This window comes from Delphinus delphis, chromosome 2, assembly GCF_949987515.2.
Source record: "Delphinus delphis chromosome 2, mDelDel1.2, whole genome shotgun sequence".
Lineage (NCBI taxonomy): Eukaryota > Metazoa > Chordata > Mammalia > Artiodactyla > Delphinidae > Delphinus > Delphinus delphis.
In genome coordinates this window covers 139,158,684-139,178,003 of record NC_082684.1, presented here as the reverse complement: position 1 = coordinate 139,178,003, position 19,320 = coordinate 139,158,684, and the positions used below count along the sequence as shown (strand labels likewise).

Below are 19,320 nucleotides of genomic sequence, written 5' to 3'. Positions count from 1 at the left end.
ATCTTAAATTTTGTCTAAGGTAAAAACAAGTGAGTAACTGTAAAATGTGTGAACTACCATGGATTAGCTGATTCTTCTTAAAGAGAATTATTTGCTAGCTCATAGGACTTGTAGGACAAGGTATCTAGTATATTTTAAGAGTCTGACATGACCACAAGGATACTAGAGGAAGTAGTACTCTGCTGAGGGACACACATCTACAAGAGAAGCAGCACTGCTCTGTGGCTCTATGGTTTATTCTATGCAGGCTACTACTGCCTATGGTCTGATTCTATATTTTACTTCTAGTAGGACTGTTCATGCAGGTTTTCAGCTCTATTTTAATATTACCACATATTAACCACATAAATGTAAACCAAAGCAGCACATTGACACTATTCATTAAGGGTATGAAAAGCAATACTGTAAGAGATACTGTCATATCATAGAATTATTTCACAGTAGAGGGCTAGTATTTTTTAGTAGAACATTAAATTTGAAAGCCAAGATATATTCTGTATAGTTGAGTTAAAGGTCTTTGAGGTAGTCCTTCTTTTTGGGGAAAATTCTTTAGATAATTTAGTGCTGTCTCAAAAATCATGGCAGAAAGTAATAAATTCTCTTTATAATTTCCAGTGGAAAGTCATTCAATAATTAAGCATTTTTCCCAAAGTATAGGGTACAGGAGCGTACGAGGTTCTAGTTTTCCTTCTGCCACTAAACAGCTGCATTATCTTGGGCAAGTAATAATCCCTCTGGATATCATTTTTTGCCTCGGTAAAGTGGGATGCTTGGACTACGATTTTTAAGATACCTTACAGGCTAACAACTTACAACTTGATATGATTGTAAAATTACCTTTGATCTATTTGAGCAAGCAGCTACCCCAACATCTGGAATCCATACTGTGGTCTGAATAGCTCCAGAGCCAATCACAACAGTTTGCAAGACAGAGCCATCCTAAAATGAGATGTATTTATCAATATACACTACTTATCTAGTTAGCCATTATTTACATTTTAAATTTATACTTCATGTTCACAAAAACTTATTGTAAAACCTATACTTTAGGTACATTTGGCAATGCCCAACTGCATACTACTATCCAATTTTCTAGAGCCTTTTCTAAATGATTTTAAAAATACATCATTAAGAAAAAATAAGGGCAGGGGAGCCTTCAAGATGTCAGAGGAGTAAGACGTGGAGATCACCTTCCTCCCCACAAATACATCTACATGTGGAACAACTCCTACAGAACACCTACTGAACACTGGCAGAAGACCTCAGACTTCCCCAAAGGCAAGAAACTCCCCACGTACCTGGGTAGGGCAAAAGAAAAAAGGAAAAACAGAGACAAAAGAATACGGACAGGACCTGCACCTCTGGGAGGGAGCTGTGAAGGAGGAAAAGTTTCCACACACCAGGAAGGCCCTTCACTGGCAGAGATGGGGTGGGTGAGGGGGAAGCTTCGGAGCTGCAGAGGAGGGCGCAGCAACAGGGGTGCAGAGGTCAAAGCGGAGAGATTCCGGCACAGAGGATCGGGGCCGACCAGCACTCACTAGCCTGAAAGGCTCATCTGCTCACCTGCCAGAGCAGGTTGGGGGCTGGGAGCTGAGGCTCGGGCTTCGGAGGTCAGACCCCAGGGAGAGGACTGGGGTTGGCTGCATGAACACAGCCTGAAGGGGGCTAGTGCGTCACAGCTACCCGGGAGAGAGTCCAGGGAAAAGTCTGGACCTGTCTAAGAGGCAAGAGGCCATTGTTTCGGGTGCGCAAGGAGAGGGGATTCAGAGCACTGCCTAGACGAGGAGATGGGTATGAGCTGCAGCTATCAGCGTGGACACCAGGCACAGGCGTGAGACGCTAAGGCTGCTGCTGCAGCCACCAAGAAGCCTGTGTGCAAGCACAGGTCACTATCCACACCTCCCCTCCCAGGAGCCTGTGCAGCCTGCCACTGCCAGGGTCCCGTGATACAGGAACAACTTCCCCAGGAGAACACACGTTGTGCCTCAGGCTGTTGCAATGTCACGCTGGCCTCTGCCGCCGCAGGCTCGCCCCACGTCCGTACCCCTCCATCCCCCCGGCCTGAGTGAGCCAGAGCCCCCTAATCAGCTGCTCCTTTAACCCCATCCTGTCTGGGTGGGGAACAGACGCCCTCAGGCAACCTACATGCAGAGGCGCGGCCAAATCCAAAGCTGAACCCCGGGAGCTGTGCGAACAAAGAAGAGAAAAGGAAATCTCTCCCAGCAGCCTCAGGAGCAGTGGATTAAATCTCCATAATCAACCTGATGTACCCTGAATCTGTGGAATACCTGAATAGACAAGAAATCATCCCAAAATTGAGGCAGTGCACTTTGGGAGCAACTGTAGACTTGGGATTTGCTTTCTGCATCTAATTTGTTTCTAGCTTTATGTTTATCTTAGTTTAGTATTTAGAACTTATTACCATTGGTAGATTTGTTTACTGATTTCGTTGCTCTCTTCCTTATATATATATATAATTTTTTTTTCCTTTTTCTTTTTGTGAGTGTGTATGTGTATGCTTCTTAGGGTAATTTTGTCTGTATAGCTTTGCTTTTGCCATTTGTCCTAGGGTTCTGACTGTCCGTTTTTGTTTTTTTTTTTAGTATAGTTTTTAGCAATTGTTATCATTGGTAGATTTGTTTTTTGGTTTGCTACCTCTCTTCTTTCTATTTTTTATTACTTTTTAATAATTTTTTTCTATTTTAATAACTTTATTTTATTTATTTTTTCTTTCTTTCTTTCTTTCTTTTTTTCTCCCTTTTCTTCTCAGCCATGTGGCTGACAGGGTCTTGGTGCTCCGGCCTGGTGTCAAGCCTGAGCCTCTCAGGTGGGACAGCCGAGTTCAGGACATTGGACCACCGGAGACTTCCCAGCCCCATGTAATATCAAATGGTGAAACCTCTCCCAGAGATCTCCATCTCAACGCTAAGACCCAGCTCCACTCAATGACCAGCACGCTCCAGTGCTGGACACCCCATGTCAAACAACTAGCAAGACAGGAACACAAGCCCACCCATTAGCAGAGAGGCTGCCTAAAATCATACTAACTTCACAGACACCTGAAAACACACCACTGGACATGGTCCGGCCAACCAGAAAGACAAGATCCAGCCCCACCCACCAGGCACCAGTCCCCTCCACCAGGAAGCCTACACAACCCACTGAACCAACGTTAGCCACTGGGGGCAGACACCAAAAAACAACGGGAAATACAAACCTGCAGCCTGCAAAAAGGAGACCCCAAACACAGTAAGTTAAGCAAAATGAGAAGACAGCAAATAGACAGCAGATGAAGGAGCAAGGTAAAACCCCATCAGACCAAACAAATGTAGAGAAAATAGGCAGTCTACCTGAAAAAGAATTCAGAGTAATGATAGTAAAGATGATGCAAAATCTTGGAAACAGAATGGAGAAAATACAAGAAATGTTTAACAAGAAACCAGAAGAACTAAAGAGCAAACAAACAATGATGAACAACACAAAAAATGAAATTAAAAATTCTCTAGAAGTAATCAACAGCAGAATAACTGAGGCAGAAGAACGGATAAGTGACCTGGAAGATAAGAGTGGAAATAACTATGGCAGAGCAGAATACAGAAAAAAGAAAGAAAAGAATTGAGGACAGCCTCAGAGACCTCTGGGACAACATTAAACACACCAACATTCGAATTCTAAGGGTCCCAGAGGAAGAGAAAAAAAAAGGAACTGAAAAAATATTTGAAGAGATTATAGTTGAAAACTTCCCTAATATGGGAAAGGAAATAATCAAGACCAGGAAGTGCAGAGAGTCCCATACAGGAAAAATCCAAGGAGAAACATGCCAAGACACATATTAATCAAACCAACAAATATTAAATTCAAAGAAAAAAATATTAAAAGCAGCAAGGGAAAAGCAACAACGAACATACAAGGGAATCCCCATAAGGTTAACAGCTGATCTTTCAGCAGAAACTCTGCAAGCCAGAAGGGAGTGGCAGGACAAATTTAAAGTGAGGAAAGGGAAACACCGACAGCCAAGATTACTCTACCCAGCAAGGATCTCATTCAGATTTGACGGAGAAATCAAAAACTTTACAGACAACAAAAGTTAAGAGAATTCAGCACCACCAAACCAGCTCTACAACAAATGCTAAAGGAACTTCTCTAGGCAGGAAACACAAGAGAAGGAAAACACCTACAATAACAAACCCAAAACAATTAAGAAAATGGTAATAGGAACGTACATATCAATAATGACTTTAAATGTAAATGGATTAAATGCTCCAACCAAAAGACATAGACTGGCTGAATGGATACAAAAACAAGACCGTATATATGCTGTCTACAAGAGACCCACTTCAGACCTAGGGACACAAACAGGCTGAAAGGGAGGGGATGGAAAAAGATATTCCATGCAAATGGAAATCAAATGAAAGCTGGAGTAGCAATTCTCATATCAGACAAAATAGACTTTATAAGACTATTACAAGAGACAAAGAAGAGACGAGAGACAAGAAACAAGAGACTATATAATGATCAAGGGATCAATCCAACAGACAAGAGACTACATTACATAATGATCAAGGGATCGATCCAAGAAGAAGATACAACAATTGTAAATATTTATGCACCCAATATAGGAGCACCTCAATACATAAGGCAAATGCTAACAGCCATAAAAGGGAAAATCGACAGTAACACAATAATAGTAGGGGACTTTAATACCCCACTTTCACCAACGGAAAGATCAACCAAAATGAAAATAAATGAGGAAACACAAGCTTTAAATGATACATTAAACAAGAAGGACTTAATTGATATTTTAGGACATTCCATCCAAAAACAGCAGTTTACACTTTCTTCTCAATTGCTCATGGAACACTCTCCAGGAGAGATCATATCGTGGGTCACAAATCAAGCCTTGGTAAATTTAAGAAAATTGAAACCATATCAAGTATCGTTTCCGACCACAATGCTATGAGACTAGATATCAATCACAGGAAAAAATCTGTAAAAAATACAAACACATGGAGGATAAACAATACACTACTAAATAACCAAGAGATCACTCAAGAAATCAAAGAGGAAATCAAAAAATACCTAGAAACAAATGACAATGAAAACATGATGACCCAAAACCTATGGGATGCAGCAAAAGCAGTTCTAAGAGGGAAGTTTATAGCAATACAATTCTACCTCACGAAACAAGAAAAATCTCAAATAAACAACCTAACCTTACACCTAAAGCAATTAGAGATAGAACAAAAATACCCCATAGTTAGTAGAAGGAAAGAAATCATAAAGATCAGATCAGAAATAAGTGAAAAAGAAATGAAGGAAATGATAGCAAAGATCAATAAAACTAAAAGCTGGTTCTTTGAGAAGATAAACAAAATTGACAAAACATTAGCCAGACTCATCAAGAAAAAAAGGGAGAAGACTCAAATCAATAGAATTAGAAATGAAAAAGGAGAAGTAACAACTTCTGCAAAAATACAAAGGACCATGAGAGATTATTACAAGCAACTACATGCCAATAAAATGGGCAATCTGGAAGAAATGGACAAATTCTTGGAAAAGCACAACGTTCCAAGACTGAACCAGCAAGAGAAAATATAAACAGACCAATCACAAGCACTGAAATTGAAACTGTGATTAAAAATCTTCCAACAAACAAAAGTCCAGGACCAGATGGCTTCACAGGTGAATTCTACCCAACACTTAGAGAAGAGATAACACCGATCCTTCTCAAACTCTTCCAAAATACAGCAGAGGGAGGAATACTCCCAAACTCATTCTACAAGGCCACCATCACCCTGATACCAAAAAAAGACAAAGATACCACAAAAAAAGAAAACTACAGGCCAGTATCACTGATGAACAAACATGCAAAAATCCTCAACAAACTACTAGCAAACAGAATCCAACAGCACATTAAAAGGATCATACACCATGATCAAGTAGGGTTCATCCCAGGAATGCAAGGATTCTTCAATATACACAAATCAATCAATGTGATAAACCATACTAACAAACTGAAGGATGAAAACCATATGATCATCTCAATAGATGCAGAAAAAGCTTTTGACAAAATTTAACACCCATTTATGATAAAAGCTCTCCAGAAAGTAGGCACAGAGGAAACTTACCTCAACATAATAAAGGCTATATGTGACAAACGCACAGCCAACATCATTCTCAATGGTGAAAACTGAAATTATTTCCACTAAGATCAGGAACAAGAAAAGTTACCCACCCTCACCACTATTATTCAACATAGTTTTGGAAGTTTTAGCCACAGCAATCGGAGAAGAAAAAGAAATAAAAGGAATGCAAATCAGAAAAGAAGAAGTAAAATTGTCAGTGTTTGAAGATGGCATGATACTATACATAGAGAATCCTAAAGATGCTACCAGAAAACTACTAAAACTAATCAGTGAATTTGGTAAAGTAGCAGGATACAAAAGTAATGCACAGAAATCTCTTGCATTCCTATAGACTGATGATGAAAAATCTGAAAGAGAAATTAAGGAAACACTCCTATTTTACCACTGCAACAAAAAGAATAAAATACCTAGGAATAAACCTACCTAAGGAGAAAAAAGACCTGTATGCAGAAAACTACAAGACACTGATGAAAGAAATTAAAGATGATACAAACAGATGGAGAGACATACCATCTTCTTGGATTGGAAGAATCAACATTGTGAAAATGACTATACTACTCAAAGCAATCTACAGATTCACTGCAATCCCTATCAAACCATCAATGGCATTTCTCACAGAACTACAACAAAAAATCTCACAATTTGTATGGAAACACAAAAGACCCCAAATAGCCAAAGCAATCTTGAGAAAGAAAAACAGAGCTGGAGGAATTAGGCTCCCTGACTTCAGACTATACTACAAAGCTACAGTAATCAAGACAGTATGGTACTGGCACAAAAACAGAAATATAGATCAATGGAACAGGAGAGCCCAGAGATAAACCCAGGCACATATGGTCACCTTATTTTTCATAAAGGAGGCAAGAATATACAACAGAGAAAAGACAGCCTCTTCAATAAGTGGTGCTGGGAAAACTGGATAGCTACATGTAAAAGAATGAAATTAGAACACTCCCTAACACCATACACAAAAATAAACCCAAAATGGATTAAAGACCTAAATGTAAGGCCAGACACTATAAAACTCTTAAGAGGAAAACACAGAACACTCCATGACATAAATCACAGCAAGATCCTTTCTGGCCCACCTCCTAGAGAAATGGAAATAAAAACAAAAATAAACAAATGGGACCTAATGAAACTTAAAAGCTTTTATACAGCCAAGGAAACCATAAACAAGACCAAAAGACAACCTCAGAATGGGAGAAAATATTTGCAAATGAAGCAACTGACAAAGGATTAATCTCCAAAATATACAAGTAGCTCATGCAGCTCAATATCAAAAAAAATCAATCAACCCAACCCAAAAATGGGCAGAAGACCTAAATAGACATTTCTCCAAAGAAGATAAACACATTGCCAACAAACACATGAAAGGATGCTCAACATCACTAATCATTAGAGAAATGCAAATCAAAACTACCATGAGGTACCACCTCACACCAGTCAGAATGGTCATCATCAAAAAATCTAGAAACAATAAATGCTGGAGAGAGTGTGGAGAAAAGGGAACACTCTTGCACTGTTGGTGGGAATGTAAATTGATAGAGCCACTATGGAGAACAGTATTGAGGTTCCTTAAAAAACTAAAAATAGAACTACCATCCAACCCAGCAATCTCACTACTGGCATATACCCTGAGAAAACCATAATGCAAAAAGAGTCATGTACCACTATGTTCATTGCAGCACTACTTACAATAGGCAGGATGTGGAAGCAACCTAAGTGTCCATCAACAGATGAATGGATACAGAAGATGTGGCACATATATACAATGGAATAATACTCATTATTAAAAAGAAATGAAATTGAGTTATCTGTAGTGAGTTGGATGGGCCTAGAGACTGTCATAGAGAATGAGATAAGTCAGAAAGAGAAAAACAAATACCATATGCTAACATATATATATGGAACCAAAAAAAAAAAGGTCATGAAGAACCTCGGGGCAAGATGGGAATAAAGACGCAGACCTACTAGAGAATGGACTTCCGGGTTGGGGGAAGGGTAAGCTGGGACAAAGTGAGAGAGTGGTAGTGTATATATGGGCATATATACACCACCAAATGTAAGACAGCTAGCTAGTGGGAATCAGTCGCATAGCACAGGGAGCTCAGCTCGGTGCTTTGTGACCAGCTAGAAGGGTGGGATAGGGAGGGTGGGAGGGAGACACAAGAGGGAGGAGATACGGGGATACATTTATATGTACAGCTGGTTCATTTTGTTATACAGCAGAAACTAACACACCATTGTAAAGCAATTATACTCCAATAAAGATATTAAAAAAAGAAAAAAATTAAAGGGCAGAGAACTCTGAAAGGGGTTTCTTCAATATTCAAGATATTATTACACAAAATATTCCTAGGATTAGTTGGGTTAACTTTTATCACATATAAGTTAATATAAAAACATTTCTTAAGATAAAAATAACATCTATACTCTTACCCTTAAAGACCAAATGTTCATGAGGCCACCTAAACCACCAGACACCAGGGCCAACCCATCAGAACTAAAGGCAACGGTCCGGACAGGGGTGATGTGTCCTCGCAATTGATAAACACACTTGGCTCCGACTGATTTCCTATATCCATCCTGCAATTCATTTTTATTTTTAACAAATATTGAAAAATAAAACAATTTATAGATTCAAGATTTACAATTCATTCTTGGAAATTTTATATTTCAGTATAAAATTGGGGAGGAGGGAAGGACAACTCTCTCATAAGGACTAGCCTGATGGAGAAAATAAGAAGATATCAATCTGGTTCTCCTTTGCTGATGCTGTTTCATCTTTTTTGATACACTTCTAAGCTAGTTCTCTACTCTTCAAACGGGAAGAAATGACTACATTTAAGTTCCAATTATCCCTCAGAGATAGGAAAATTCTAACGTCTACCTTTTAATGAGTGTTTTAATTTTTAAATTTCACTTCATGTAATTTTCACTTTTAGCCTCTAACATTTGTGAATTGCACATGCTGGTGCTATACAAACAAGTTCCTCTTTCTGTTGGCTTATGGGTCTGTCTGTCCCATGGTATCTAATCTCATGTTTGCTCTGCAGGTTTTAGGAATGAAATAGGTAGGCCTGTCTAAAGGGCTACTCTTTAGCACAGAGAGCAAATCAGATTTATCGCTAGTGCTCCTACCTCTGCTTCTGTGATATTTTCCTCCCATTAGTGAGCTATCTACTCCTCCCTCCTCACCCCTTTCTCCCTGCCTTTAAGCTCCCTCTTCCTTTTAGTTATGAGACAGCATAATACCAGATATACTCATTTACCCAAAAATGACATAATGTATTTGTATAATGAACAAAAGAGAAAGCAACAGAGGTTGCAAACTGGCAACTCAGGGATACAATTCAACCAGCCAACCAGGGTTTTAAAGAATTTCAAGTCAGATGCCAATGTTTAATATTGGGAGATTTTACTTAAAACACTGAATTTTTGGTTTCCAACAACAAAAAATTTGACAATCTGGTAGCAATAGGCTCTCATTTCTGGAAGGTGGCAATCTCCTCTGTGGCAACTATGCCCTTTATATGAAGCATGTGCACTCCTGTGTGTGTGTGTGTGTTTGTGTGTGTGTGTGTGTTTTACCTTCTCCACAGCTTTGTGAATGAATTTATGTTACTTACCAAATGGCTCTGTGAGCATCTACCATAATTTTTTTTTTGGCCATGCCACGCGTCTTGTGGGATCTTAGTTCCTCGACCAGGGATTGAAGCCAGGGCCACAGCAGTGAAAGCACTGAGTCCTAACCACTGGACTGCCAGGGAATTACCTGTCTACTGTAAATTTTTAACCTCTGTTTAAGGTAAAGGAATGGTTCTTCATAGGTGGAATTCTGGTATCAGTAGGAGATACTTTGAATAGGAGTGCTCCCGTGGTGTTCCTGCTTCACTGTACCAAAAACTTTAGCTTAGGACTCACCTATTGGTAGTGTTGATTATATACCATAAACGATCACCGCTCCATATTTATTGAACATCTCACCTTAACAAGCAATTATGGTACCTCTGACTTATAAAAAATTAGGCTAATCCAGAGAGCACACAAAGTATGACAATTATTCACGTTTCCCTAATGGCTCTTGACATTTGAGATACCGAGTAGGAGTATTACTTGATAACATATACTATCTGTGGTTTCAAATAAAGTCTTGAAAAACACCGGAATATTTACCTGGCAATTTGATTCCTGGTCCCACCATCCTTCTGAACTAGTCACACTGGTCTGTGTGGTATCTTGTGGAATACGCCAAACACATACTAAGCCACTCTGACAGCCACTTAAAAAATTTGATCACATAAAACCAAAACATGTCAATATGCAGAAGTAAAAATATTCTCAAAGAGCAATCAATTAAGACATGATAGAACTACTACAGTGTATTTTAAAAATTTATTTGTAGTAGTTATGCTATCATCTTTCACAAGAAATACAAGTAGGATCTATATTCTAACAATATCACACACGGTTAAGGAGATGGCATATCTTTGGATTACATATCCCAAGCTTCACATTGGAAAACTTCTTTATTTCCCTAAGGTGATCTTATGGTATTACACATTATAAGAACAGTAACTGGCAGTAAACTGTTTAAGATTATTGAGAAGCCACACTTAATGCAAGTAACAGTCTATACTAATATAAAAATTAAGACACACACAGACACACAAATTTACAACATACCTGGCCATTAGTAAATGCAACTTGGATCCTTTCCCTGGAAGGCTGCACCAAGCAATGCCATTTACAATAGATGGATGGCAGAGTGAATGTAGACAGCGCCAGCATCCTGCAACAGGCCCCCAGAGTTTCACATTTTCTTCTTTGGCACATGTCATAAGAATATGACCTGTTGGGTCCCACTTCATACTAATAAGAGTATCCTTAAAATGGTAGAGGTAGAAAAAAAATCATAGTAATGCTTCCTTCACAAATACTTTAAACTTAATAATTTATGACCTATACTTCTATCACTCAATTATTTTGAAATCAACATTTTATGCAAATTAGATACTGGCATATTATTTCCAATCACTAGACCAACTCACCCTTTAATATAGTCTGCACTATATATATTTGCTGCAGTCAAAGCTCAATAAATGTTAGCTGGATGAATGAATTATGAAATTCTGATTCAGAAGGGATATGTTATCTTTCATCAGCATTTTTAAAGTTATTTTTATGGACTACTGATCATTAAAATATGAAAAACAAGAGACTTTTAAAAAAAAGCATCTCTTACACCAAAAACAGCTAATACTATGAGAATCTGGGACATGTCTTGTGTTTATATGGTTGTCATCATTGGGTTCTTCTGACTTTGTTTTTTTTGCCCTCCTTCCACCTTCCAGCTCCTGGCTTCATGCATTTATGTTACTTGCCTAGATGGCCCCATAAGCATCTGAACTGACAACCTCTGTTTAAGGCAAAGGAACCATTCTTCATAGATGGAATTTCTAGCATTAGTGGGAGGTACTCTGACAGGGGGTGTTCCAAGGGTAATCCTAATTCACTGTTTTGGTTTTACCCCTTTCTTAGTTCAATGGCTTTCTTACACAGACTTTTCCATTTATATACATGGTCCAAAGACTTTGTATAACAATAGAATATTAAATCGTAAGTGACTGATATAAAAAAGTTCTTTGAGAAACTAGTATCAAGCAATACTACAGTATAAAACAAGAAAAAGCAACCATCAGGTAAACATGCTTTACCTTATGTGCATCAATTAGAACAATGCCTCCTTTCTCAAGCGGTTCCTTTGTTCCCAATAACAATTTTCCATCAAAATATCCCACTGCAAATGGTCTGTCTTCACTGAACCAAGCAATGCAAGTTACAGACACTAACATGATAGAACAAAATAAAAATTTTAAAAAGAAAATAAGAGAGACTTATTTGTCATTGTCTCCCTTAAAAGACAGAGACTTTGCAACAAATATATACCTCTACAACCACTGCAAGTAAGTTTACAAACATCTCTTTAACACATTTAGACAAACTGTAAGCTTACAGCTGGGATTCCATGTAACCCACTTTAAAAGTGTTATTTGTAAATGACGAGGAGTACCTCATTTTTTAATCTTTCATTCTTTTGAAGTGGTTACTGAAAAACAGAGACAGGGCTTCCCTGGTGGCGCAGTGGTTGAGAGTCCGCCTGCTGATGCAGGGGACACGGGTTCGTGCCCCAGTCCGGGAAGATCCTGCGTGCCGCGGAGCGGCTAGGCCTGTGAGCCATGGCCACTGAGCCTGCACGTCCGGAGCCTGTGCTCCGCAATGGGAGAGGCCACAACAGTGAGAGGCCCGCGTACCAAAAAAAAAAAAAAGAAAAACAGAGACAAAAACTGAATTCCCTTGCTGATTTTAAGTCACTGTATAAGGTTCTTTCCTTTTGGACCAGAATCTACCATGAAACTGAGAAGTGAAATAATCCAACTCTTAGAAAAAAAAATTTCCTGTCCCTTCTTTTGCTTAATATTGCCTATTCAGTGTGTTTCAATATTCTAACAAACATGTTATATTCTAACAAGCTATATTCATACTTGTTTCTTTAAGTATATGTAACACTGGAAGGCTACAAAAGAAGTAAAAAACAGTATCTGTGGAGTAGAATGGGGACATGGGAGCTGAGCAGATGTGAGAAAGACTTTTTACTGTATGCCTTTTTATTTATTTATTGTTTTGCTGCACCATGCGGCGTGTGGGATCTTAGTTCCCTGACCAGGGATCAAACCCGTGCCCCCTGCAGTGGAAGCGTGGAGTCCTAACCACTGAACCGCCAGGGAATTCCCTACTGTATACCTTTTTAAACTTAAAATTTTTTGAACCCCATGATGGTATTATCTATTTAAAAAAGAACTGGGTAAGAAAATGGCAGCCACCAGGAGGGCTCAGGCCAGTGCGTACTCCCCAGAACTGCTGCTGCCCGTGTCTCTGTCCCCACAATGAGCCACAGCCACCCCCCGCCTCTGCAAGAGACCCTACAATACTATCAGACAAGGGCTATGGACCTTGAAGAAAGCAAATGAATATTGACTTGTAGTGATGGAGATGACATGTTTCTGGAGGATCCCCAGTATTCGCAGAAGACAGAAACTGAGAGTAATGACATTAGCATTACTCTGTGAATAAAAAGGAGCCGTGGGCTGTCAGGGGAGGACAGGGATTGCTAACTGGGCAGTGCACCCTTCATGCTGAGAGAGAAGAGAAGAGAGGGCGAGCTTTCCTCTCAGACATCTGAGAAGCAAGCGTGCTGTCCTCCAGGCCTCGAAACTGCATGGCTGTGCCTGGGATCTTCGAGATATCCTACTCCCCGAAAACATATAATAAAAACTATCTAGTAAGATGACTAGCCATCCAAAAGGAAGATAGTGAGAAAATAAGTAAAAGTAGGCTTCCTGCTATGACTTCTTAAATCAGGAACTTCCCTCCCCTTCTCCTCTTCCCCCCGTTTCCTTAATTTTACCCATTTGTTAACAATTTCATCTCCATCAATGATTATTATCTTTTTCCTCTTGGACATTCTTAACTTTCTAGAGAGACCTAGAGCCCACTAGAAGTGTTCAGACACTTGCACAAAGGATAAATGACTAATTTAGATCTTATTTTGGCAGTGATGTGTGGTAGGGGTTGACAAAGAAATATCTTTCAACTTAGTAACTAACTAAAATGAAATACCAACTGAACGATTTAGAAAACAAAACCAAAAGTAGTATTTACTCAGCATATGCCAAAAAAGTAAATCTATTTGACTGGGGGGAACACTTTCTCAACCAGACACAATTCCAGTCACTTACCATCCTTTCGATAGCAATGCTCCAATTCTCGACGGTGCATGGTGGATACATCAACAACTTCAATCAGTCCTAGAGATCCATCCATCCGTCCCACCAACAATAATTCTGGAGATTCTCCTGACCAGGCTGAGGATGGACCCTCTTCTGGCCAAGCCAGGGCAGATACCCAGTGAGGCTGAATATCTACTAACCCTTTTCCTCCTAAAGAGGGAGAAAATGTTAACTAGTTGTCACTTAATTCTTAAAAACAATAACAAGAACAAAAATACGTACTATCTAATTTAATACACTCAAAGCAGTCCCCAATTTCATAATAGCCTACTAATGAGTAAGACTGCAAGGCAAGATCCTTCATTTATATACTACATATGATTATCAAATTCAAAGCTTTTCTGTAACTATTAATATGACAAAAATGATCGCTTTATAGGAGAAAGAATAAAGGAAAATAATCAACATACAAATGTCAAACACTTAAGTCCTTTCCTAATAATTACTGAAAACCAAATTAATATATAAAATTTACCTACAGTTAAGGCTAGCTGTTCCTTCAAATGTACGAAATAGAACAGCTATTACCCAAACATGCAAAAGCAAACAAAAGTGCTGGTAAGCCCAAGATTACAATAATAATTTTTACTTTCCAGAGAGGTTATTAAAAATTAACAAGAGTTTGTCCCTGTGAAACAGATAAAATTAATAGAAATATTTCAGGTGATTCAAAAGAATACATAGCTAAAAATGCAGTGATTGCTACTTCTCCTCAAATCCTACCCTGAATGCTGAGTGGTACATAGAAAGAATTTTTAGTTTACAACTACCAGGTTAATTGAAACTCCTAGAAGGAAAAGTCAGGAAATGAACACTTTCTCTTTAATTTAAACCATACTATGCATAGATTTTCACAGTTGATGAACAGATTGTGAGATTCAAGGTGAAGGGAAGCCAATATTTGGACTTAGAAGGCTAAGAGAAAGGCTTTTTTTAAAAAAAGTAGCTTCAGTAGTTTACTAATATTTATGTGACTCTTACCATTAACTTGCCAGATATTCACCATCTTTTCCAAAGCCCCAGCTAGATATTTGCCACTGATACTCCAGGAAACAGGTGAGAAACTTGGATCACTAGGTGATCCCAGGCTTTCCTCAGCATCACCTTCCCTAGAATATAACAGATATGTATGGAATTCTAATCCCCATCATCACAAAGTAAACTAAATCCTAAACCTTAAAATAAGCGTTTTATATAGACTATAGTACATAAACGCAGATCAAAAGCTTTTACATTTCAAAAGCCTGGCTAGCAGTATTTGACAATCACATAATTGCTAGTGTTTGTCATAATGTGAAAAATGTAGAATTACAAAAGAGTAATACTTAGACAACTGATCATTTAATGTAGTACATAATTTGTCAACAAAAGTATTCTGATTCCATATGGGTTATACATATGGTTATTACTCAGAGCACACTGACTCTTGTTTGCCTAATAGCTAGGGAAGTTTTATAGCTAGCTATAAAAATATAAAAGATGCTACACTGTGCTACAGAAAAAATATCATTACCCTAATTCCTAAATAATCCTTGAAGAATGATGGAAAATTAGCCTACTGTTTTATAGAATTGAAGATTTATAATGCTGGAATAGTAGACCTTGATTTAATTTTGAGTAAGCTGACAGATATTGACAGTATTTTTATTTTCTAAATTACTATCTTGCAAATTAAAAAAAAAAACACTGGAGACTGTTCTAAGAGAAAAACTTGTAAAAAATTTTAGTGACAATTTGAGTACACTAACACAACCAAGATGAAGCATGTTTAGGATTGTCTTTTTTTTTTTTTTTTTTTTTGCGGTACGCGGGCCTCTCACTGTTGTGGCCTCTCCCATTGCGGAGCACAGGCTCCGGACGCGCAGGCTCAGCGGCCATGGCTCATGGGCCCAGCCGCTCCGCGGCATGTGGGATCTTCCCGGACCGGGGCATGAACCCGTGTCCCCTGCATCGGCAGGCAGACTCTCAACCACTGCGCCACCAGGGAAGCCCAGGATTGTCTTATTTTTAAACGTTACCCAAGAGAGCTAATGTCAGTACTCACAATCTGTTGAACACACAGGTCTGTTGCAGTGAATACTGCTTCTTGGTGACATTCCACACCCGGATGGTGCCATCATTGCCACTTGTAGCCAAGAGTCCTTTTTTATTACACCAAACACAAGTCATTACCTAGAAAAGATTAAAAGTCCAGCAATATTTGAGCAAGTTTTAATTCAAATGATTCTATAATTTGAAAGAGTTCTATCAAATTAAAAAAAAAAATCTACCATGAAATTGTAAAAGAAAAGTATCCATGTTATAAAACAACATGCATAGTCTTCATTCTTTTCTAACCGGCTTGTAAATATACACCTATTTGAAGTATAGCTTTGAAGTACTATGCCCAAACTCATCTGAGTTACCTTAGACCTGTTCACAATCTTTACTAAACATGCTTATTTAATTAAAAAACATTTATTTAATTCAATAAAATGGAAATATTCAGCATGTTCTATAAAACTAATTACACAGACTAAGAAATGATTAAATTGGTAAAATACGGGTCAGTCTTCATTTCCTAAACTACCCTTGTCACTGCTCAGGAGCCCAGTGGGCTCCTAAAAACTAAACTAAAACAGGGAGACCAATTGCTTCTTTTCCTGCATGTATAAACCCTCATCTTTTGTGAGGCTATACCTTTGGTTTTCTTCTCATCTCCCATCTGATTTTCCCATTTGTATAATATTATATCATATAGTATACAACACACACATGTAGAGAAAGGAGAGTTGGTTACCTACCAGACAAATAACTGATAATTTAGCTTGTGTGTGTGTGAGTATGTAAGAGAGAGACAGAAAGAGAGACACACACCCATGATCTGAACTTTAAGCTCTTGGAGAAGAGGAGAAACTGTTTTATCTTACATAAGGTGATCGACACACTTGGGGGTCAAAATACATACTCTGTTTTGATGAGCCTCCAACTTGATAAAGGAGCATTTTCTGAGATCTCCTCCCATATCAGCGAGTGTCTGTGGAGTAGTTTGGTTGTCGCGGTCATGTGCAGCAAGAGTGCGCACAAGCTGTTGAGCAGCCCATTGCCTATGCTGTGAGGATAGCCTGGAGGAGAGGCAGCAGGCTGCCAAGGCGTTAGCCAGCTCCAGAGGGCCTACAGCAGAAGGATCATAGGAAGGATGGGCATACAATTGGGCAGTTAAACCTGCTTAAACAAAACAATGAAATGATGCCCAGGTGAGAGCTGGTGGTGGTGAACAAACAAAAATGGGTTAAACTATCTTTTAAGAATTAGCACTTTTTCAAGCAATCATTTCACTAAGATATGCATACAAGGTATAAAGCATTTATCTCACATCAAATTCTATATTAAATCTGATTCACTGCAAATGTACATTTATATACGCTAATCAATAGTCTTTGCTCTAAGGATACACCGACTGAGAATGCAGCAGAAATCATTTTAAAGCCAGGGCAGAGGAAGCATGCCCTGAAGAATAAGAGTTTGGCTTTTGCTTTTCAAAAGTGATCTTAGGGACTTCCCTGGTGGCGCAGTGGTTAAGAATCTGCCTGCCAATGCAGGGGATATGGGTTCGATCCCTGGTCCAGGAAGATCCCACATGCCATGGAGCAACTAAGTCCATGCGCCACAACTACTGAGCTTGCGCTCTAGAGCCCGTGAGCCACAACTACTGAGCCCGCGAGCCACAACTACTGAAGGCCGTGCACCTAGAGCCCATGCTCTGCAACAAGAGAAGCCACCACAATGAGAAGCCCGTGCACCGCAACAAAGAGTAGCCCCCACGTGCAGCAACTAGAGAAAGTCTGCACAGCAACGAAGACCCGGTCCAGCCAAAAATAAATAAATGAAAAATAAATAAATTTTAAAAAAAAGTGATCTTAATAGCCAGTCAAGGGAATGCACTGATAGATCCAAAAGCCCATCTCTCTTGGCCAAAATGGTCCTGATGAAGAGAAGGGTAAGTACTGTGTTTAAGTAGTCCCTTCAAATTGTATCATCTTAAGACAAAGAAAAAAATAGCACTACTTTATATAAATTATATTCAGGAAGCCTACCAGGATTATTATCTATGGTGACCCAAACCATAATCTAATAAAATAATCTAATCAAACCAAGACTTATTTGGTACATTTTCTAATATTTGTTTCCAGGCACAATGAAAATGTATCCATGCACTTTTCTTATGATCTAACTTAATAAGTATACATGATGTTATGTAATTCATCACATACAACAATGCAAAAACATATTTTTAAAAACATTATCAAATTGATTAAAAGACTGTATATTTAAATCGTATGAAACTTACCTTTCTTTTCAACTTCTGATTTATCATAATTAGGTCTCAGTTTGGCCCCTTTGTCTGCTAGTAATGCCACAAGGGCCTGAGTTACAACAAAATTTGGAGAGGTTACAAGCTTATTCTCTTCAGCAATTCCTCGGAGAAAGCTAGGTAGAAACTTTCGCTGAATTGGATCATCGACCGTGGTAAGATTTACCCCTGTTGCAGCAGAAATCAAGTTCTGAAGAGGCAATCAGAACAAACAGGTTTAATTTTTACATATAATTTTGGAACAAAAAGAAGATTTTATCTCAAAAGGTTCTTTAAGAATTGGCTGGAAATAAGCAATGCAATAAGAAAAGCACTGAAAACTATCCTACCTGTGTACACAACTGCACCAGGAGTTTTGCAGCACTAGGAGTGTTTGATGCTAGACATCCCACTGCTGTGCTCAGATAGGCCAGGCAAGAAATGGGCTTGTTGGCCTTGCTGTGCCCACCTCGTGAGCGTTCTGAAGTGCTTGCCATGGCGGAAGGGCTGGTGGAGAGGCCAGCTCTCCCTGCTGCAGCCAAGCACATTAATCGAACCAACGTTCGGATATCTGTAAGTCCCAGAGATTCAAGACCAGCAGCCAGGCTACAACTGGAACCACTGCCAGGAAAGGAAAACACTTCAGATGCATAAAGAAAATAAATTTAAGGGACCATCTGGAGCCCCACATATCATCCACAGCACCAACAACCAAAATAAAAGGCAAGCTGCACTATCACTAGTCATACAAGTCCTTAGAGATGTCCAAAACTATTATGTAAGCTGGAAACTGCTTTGAAACTGTTTTATTTTAATAAATATTGACATACTTAAGTATACCTGAATTACCAAAGTATAACTTACAGAAATGTTTACAAATCATGAATTTTCACAAACTGAACAAACCTATGTAACCACCTTCCAGATCAAGAAACAGGACATTACCAATACCCCAGAAGACTGCTTGGGCCCTTCTCAGTCTCTAGGC

The 19,320-nt window shown here is 38.9% G+C and overlaps 1 protein-coding gene across 12 annotated transcripts in view; it reads right to left on the bottom strand.

Moving 5' to 3' along the window:
* HERC1 (HECT and RLD domain containing E3 ubiquitin protein ligase family member 1) overlaps positions 1-19,320 on the bottom strand; it is a 213,269-nt gene that overhangs the window by 32,839 nt on the left and 161,110 nt on the right. For 10 of the 12 annotated variants that reach the window (XM_060005804.1, XM_060005802.1, XM_060005810.1 and 7 more), the window contains 11 exons: positions 18,683-18,953; positions 18,330-18,543; positions 16,947-17,203; positions 16,044-16,171; positions 14,981-15,108; positions 13,949-14,149; positions 11,867-11,997; positions 10,836-11,035; positions 10,326-10,431; positions 8,589-8,735; positions 838-939 (listed from right to left, as the gene is read on the bottom strand). In XM_060005804.1, the coding sequence (XP_059861787.1) occupies positions 838-939; positions 8,589-8,735; positions 10,326-10,431; positions 10,836-11,035; positions 11,867-11,997; positions 13,949-14,149; positions 14,981-15,108; positions 16,044-16,171; positions 16,947-17,203; positions 18,330-18,543; positions 18,683-18,953 (1,885 nt within the window). The remainder of the gene's footprint in view (positions 1-837; positions 940-8,588; positions 8,736-10,325; positions 10,432-10,835; positions 11,036-11,866; positions 11,998-13,948; positions 14,150-14,980; positions 15,109-16,043; positions 16,172-16,946; positions 17,204-18,329; positions 18,544-18,682; positions 18,954-19,320) is intronic. The other 2 variants (XM_060005812.1, XM_060005813.1) reach the window with 1 other exon arrangement.